At 47.2% G+C, this 5,575-nt stretch overlaps 1 protein-coding gene across 1 annotated transcript in view; it reads left to right on the plus strand.

Annotated features, from left to right (window-relative positions):
• LOC106726927 overlaps positions 1 to 3,466 on the plus strand; it is an 8,962-nt gene extending 5,496 nt beyond the window's left edge. The window contains exons 2-3 of the mRNA XM_014543697.1: positions 2,238 to 2,822; positions 2,955 to 3,466. Coding sequence (XP_014399183.1) covers positions 2,238 to 2,822; positions 2,955 to 3,027 — 658 coding nt within the window. The 3' untranslated portion in view covers positions 3,028 to 3,466. The remainder of the gene's footprint in view (positions 1 to 2,237; positions 2,823 to 2,954) is intronic.
• The last annotated feature ends 2,109 nt before the right edge of the window (positions 3,467 to 5,575 follow it).

Here is a 5,575-nt window from a genome sequence, read left to right on the forward strand (position 1 = left end):
GCCCGGAGCAGCTGCGCCTTCCCACCTGCTTCCCCTTCACCCCCAATTCAGCGGCTCTGGCAGCCCGAGGGAGCCCCCTAAAATGTAAACCTGACCCAGCTTCTCCAGAACTTACAACTCCGCCCTCTCTCCCTCTGGGTAAAATACTCCATAATCAGGTTCACAGCCTTCTGCCCGATCACCACCCCCACCCAAAAGCAACTTGCCCGCCTTTGCGGGGGCCGGGAACGCTTCCGGCCCCTCCCACCTAGTGGATCTTGGGGTCCACTGCCCTTAATCCGCTTGTTGACTTGAGCGTTTCCCCTTGGGCGGCGGCGGCGGTGGTGGTGGAAAAAAAAATGAGGGGGGTTGGGGGTGGGAAGGGGCCATATTCTAAACCTGACAAGCTCAGGAGGCCTGCTGGGCGGCCTGACAAACTCAGAAACGGAAAGTAACCGCATAGGATGGTCTGAAATGGAAACTTTCCAACTACAAAAGTTCATGGGAGTAGTCATGTCCTAGGGCAGTGTTTCTCCCTAACAAAGGTCAGTCTGCAACTGAACTGGGCCTGCCTGTTGTCTTCTTGCATCTACAATAACATACCTTCAGAATGTTAATTTCCTTTTTTCTCCCCCTGAGCTTCCCCCCACAGTGCACAACCACCCACTAAAGCAGAGACCACAGATCCCCTCATTGTTATTTTATCATATTAATTGTTGACTGTTGACTATCCTACACCCACGAATGTGAAAGTGTCTATTCCTTTTACTTTTTATCCAATCAGTCCCAGAGATTTCCCTGCTTTGCTCTCTCCCGCCTCCTTAATCTATCACCAGTGAATTCCATCTAACTTCTGTATATCTTCCCCTTTTATAATGATGCATAAATAAGTGGTAAAACGGCCTTGGCTGGGTGGCTCAGTTGGTTGGAGCATCATCCTGTGCAAAGGTTTCACGTTTGATTCCCAGTTAGATCCCTGGTCAGGGCATGTACAGGAGGGCAACCTATGGATGTTTTTCTCTCCCTCTTTCTCTAAAAATCAGTAAATAATATGTCTTCGGATGAGAAATAAATAAATGGCAAAACTGGAGAATCACAGTTTTGAGCATTTTCTCAATCCTTTGAGATTTTGCTTCCCTGCAATTGTTAGTTTGGTTCAAAATAAAATCATAAAAATTCTCTACAGGTTTGAATGTTTCTTACATTGACAAAACTCTGGGCATGCTGAGGTCCAAGTGGTCCCTAAATTCGGGGCAGTATCTCCAAGGCCCAGAATTCAACTGTTGAGCCCAATTCTGTTTACCATGTGCTTAAATTCCTAGAGGCTTAGCAAGGATTTCCATTTTAAGTTGTAATTTCGATACTTTCCACACCCAGCTCCCTGGGAGGCATGCTGAAAGGAGAGTAAATTAGTAGGATCTTGGGAAGACCTGGCGGAAGCTCAGCCTCTGGTCCCTGCTTATGCCTCAGACCCCTCTTCCAGAAACTGCGGACACTGGGGACAGTCCAGCCAGCTGATGAAAACTTTATTTCCCACGGCAGAAGAAACAGACGTCTTCTTTTATGCTCCAACTGGGAATAGAACCCACCACCTTCTGGTGTACTGGACAATAGACCATTGGGCCACACAGGCCAGGGTGAAACACTGACATCCTAAGTGCTAGACGCTTCCACACCCATTAATTCGGGCCTCGGGAACCCACTTCCCCCATAAATTCATACGGACTTCCCCTCTTCATCACGAGGGCGTAGTATTATGAGTGCAGGCTCTGAAGGGGACTTCCTGAGGTCTGAGTCCCGCTCCATCACTCAGCTGTGTGGTCTCAGGCAAATTACTTGACTTCTCTGTGCCTGTTTTCTCATATGTAAAGGGGTTTATCAAAAACTTAGATAGCTTTTACTATATTATACGCCTACCGCTGTTCTGTATGCTTTACACATTTTAATTCATGTAATTCTCATAGCAACCTTAGGAGTTTGAATTAGAATTATCTTCTTTTGGCAGATGCGGAAACCGAGACGCAGGCCTCCCCGAGGTCAGACGGCTGGTAGCTGGGCTGCCTGGTTCTAGTGTCTGTGCTCCTAACCACCACACTGGCACCTACTTTGTAGGGTCGAACAGCATTAAATAAACATGTGTAAACCACTAAACGCAGTCCCTGGTACATAAGTGCTGTATTACTTTTAATTATGTTTGTGACTCTCCAGCTTATTCTTAGGGCAATCCCGCCGCTCTCATGCTGTCCTTGGAGGTCCAGGAAGCTGCTCTGCACGCAGCACACGCTCAAGTGCATCTTCGGTCTCTCTCCGCCGCTCGGACCCGGGACCGTGACGCGACCTGCCCCAGAGCGAGACCCAGACGAATCCGACTGTGGGTCCCACGCCCCCGCTCACACCCCGTGCTGCTCGGAGCCGAGCCGTGTGGACCCCGTGCTGCTCGGAGCCGAGCCGTGTGGACCCCGTGCTGCTCGGAGCCGAGCCGTGTGGACCCCGTGCTGCTCGGAGCCGAGCCGTGTGGACCCCGTGCTGCTCGGAGCCGAGCCGTGTGGACCCCGTGCTGCTCGGAGCCGAGCCGTGTGGACCCCGTGCTGCTCGGAGCCGAGCCGTGTGGACCCCGTGCTGCTCGGAGCCGAGCCGTGTGGACCCCGTGCTGCTCGGAGCCGAGCCGTGTGGACCCCGTGCTGCTCGGAGCCGAGCCGTGTGGACCCCGTGCTGCTCGGGAGCCGAGCGTGTGGACCCCGTGCTGCTCGGAGCCGAGCCGTGTGGACCCCGTGCTGCTCGGAGCCGAGCCGTCCCCGACGACTCCCGCGAGTCAGCTCCTGGGCAGGCTCCTACCCCCGCAGGTGTCCTTCGCGCTATTTGTCACCTTTTGCACTTCCTAGGAAGTTCATTTCCTACCTGAGTAGGCTTCTTGTTAAAGTTTGGTGTAAACAAGAATTTTCTTACAATTGAATATTTATTATTGTCTCTTAAAGGCAGCGGAAGAAGTTGATAACATGGGTTGGAGAAAGGGGGACGGGGATGAAATTCTTTCTCTTCATCCGTTAGTCCGTTTTCAGGTATGACCTAAATTTTTTATTTAAAATTTTTTTTAATTAAATTTCATGAAGGCATGCATACAGCCCTAGAACCTTTTACAGAACAGAGTTTAAAACTTCTAATATTTGGTTTTGTAAGTAAGAAGTAACTTAGTAAGAGCCATAGTAAGTCTATGAATCACAAGATACCACAAATGTGCCTCCTTGTTCATGGGGAGAGGAAAGGTTTTGTCACCTTCACATACCGTTTCTTGTGTTTCCTCCTCGTTTTGACACTAATGTTTCTCTGATCAGAGAGGTATTGGAGTTCAACAAGTAAAATCTCCAATAGTTATTGTTATGCTGTTATCTGCTAGGACTGGTGCTAACACTTTTTGTTGTTTGTGGTGGGCTTTTGGTGGTTTTTTTGTGTGTGGTTTTTGTTTTTTAAGAATAAAATTGAAACACTTGTTCAAGTCAGTTAACTTTTTTATCTAAAAGTTCACACACATGCCCTAGCTGGTTTGGCTCAGTGGATAGAGTACGGGCCTGCGAATTGAAGGGTCCTGTTCAATTCCGGTCAAAGGCACATGCTGGGGTTGCAGGCTCGATCCCCAGTAGGGGGCGTGCAGGAGGCAGCTGATCAATGATTTTCATTGCTGTTTCTATCCCTCTGTCCCTCTCCTTTCCTCTGTCTGAAATCAATAAAAACATTTTTAAAAATAAAGTATACTAAGGTGAAGTATTATATCTGAAATTTAATTTCAAGTGTTCAGTAACAAAAATTTACATGCATAAAGCATACATAGCAGTATGTTAATTTCTAAAAGTAGGTGGTGTGTACTGGTGTTTTTTGTACTATTCTTTCCACTTTTCTGGGTGTTTCAATTTTTTCATAAGAAGTTGAGGGAAAACATACATCCTTGCCACAAGTCACCCATAGATGAAAGAAAAATGCCAGCTGACCCGTGGCTGGACAGGCCTTGGCCCTCAAGGCATCTTCTCCAGTTAGGAGAGGTGGGTGGGAGAAGCTCCGGGTTAGTAGGCAGGCTGTCAGTGCTTCTTTGCCCCTGGTCTCCCCAGGCCTCTGTCCCCTTTGGAAAGTGAAGTTTTGGATTAGATTCAAATAGATCCGAAACGTTCCTTGGTACGTGTTTAGTTATCTATTGCTGCATAACAAATTACTCCAAATTAATAGCGTAAAACTGCCATTTTATGTCTATGGATTCTGTGGGTTAGGAATTCAGAAAGGTCACAGCAAAGACAGCTTGTCTCCACTCCATGATGTCTGGGGATTCAGGACAACTCCAAGACTACGGGAGACTTGATGCTGGGGGCAGGAAGCATTGGGAGGCCCACCTAGCTATTCTATCCCAAGTGGCCTCCTATTTCCTGCATGGAGGCCTGTGGCTCTAAAGAACCAGGCAGAAGCTGTACAGCCTTAGAAGACGATGTGTGTCACTTCCACCGGAGTGCCAGATTAAGAGGGAGGAAACAAGACCGCACCTCTTGATGGCAAAAGTGTCAAACCCACAGTGTAAGAGCATACGGGTTGGGAGATTATCCGAGTACATTTTTTTTAATGTGTTGTAAATACTACCTTTCCACAACACTCGCCTGTTGTTCTAGAGCGGCTTGTCTCAGCTGGCTCCCAGATTGTGCCCTCTGAGCAAAGGGCCCCCCCTTCCCCAGCACTTTGTTCCTACTTGGCTACACTGAAAGACCTGCACTAGGGCTGGAGGGTGAGAATGGAAGTCTATGAACAGGGCTTGAACATGACTGAATTACTTGAAATTCTGGATGTGACTTGAACCTTTCTTCCCAAGGTTTTTAGATTTCCAAAAATGTTAATTCCTGGACAGACTATTCTCATAGCTTCAATTATCAACTCCATGTGAACTCAGATCTTGAGACTATATCTTTTCTAAGCCCCAGTTAGGAATTTCTAGCTATTTACTGGCTATATTAATTCATATTATCATCTTAATTGGAATCTTATGTTCAAAACAGTTCACCCTTCAGAACCCCCATCTTCCAATACTTCCACCAAGCTGTAAGGATCAAAATCTTGCCAATCTGGCCCAGCCAATGTGTCTCAGTGATTGAGTATCGACCCATGCACCAAGGTTGCTGGTTCAATTCTCAGTCAGGGTGCATGCCCAGGTTGCTGACTCAATTCCCAGTGCATACAGGAGGCAGCCGATCAATGTTTCTCTCCCTCTCCCTTTCTTTCTCTCTCTAAAAAAAAAAAAAGAAAGAAAAGAAAAAGAAAAAAAGAAAGAAAAGAAAATCAATAAAAACATTTTTTAAAAAAAGAAGAGCCAGCCGGCATGGCTCAGAGTGTCGACCTATGAACCAGGGGGTCACGGTTTGATTCCAAGTCAGGGCACATGCCCGGGTTGCAGGCTCTATCTCCAGTAGAGGGAGTGCAGGAGGCAGCCAATCAATGAATGATTCTCTCATCATTGATGTTTCTCACCCTCTCTGAAATCAATAAAAATATTTTTAAATAAAATAAAGATAAATCCAGGACTGGAGTTGAAAGAAGAGACTTCAATGAAAGACTCAATGCAAGACTA

This window comes from Myotis brandtii, unplaced genomic scaffold (assembly GCF_000412655.1).
Source record: "Myotis brandtii unplaced genomic scaffold, ASM41265v1 scaffold333, whole genome shotgun sequence".
NCBI classification, from domain to species: Eukaryota; Metazoa; Chordata; class Mammalia; order Chiroptera; family Vespertilionidae; genus Myotis; species Myotis brandtii.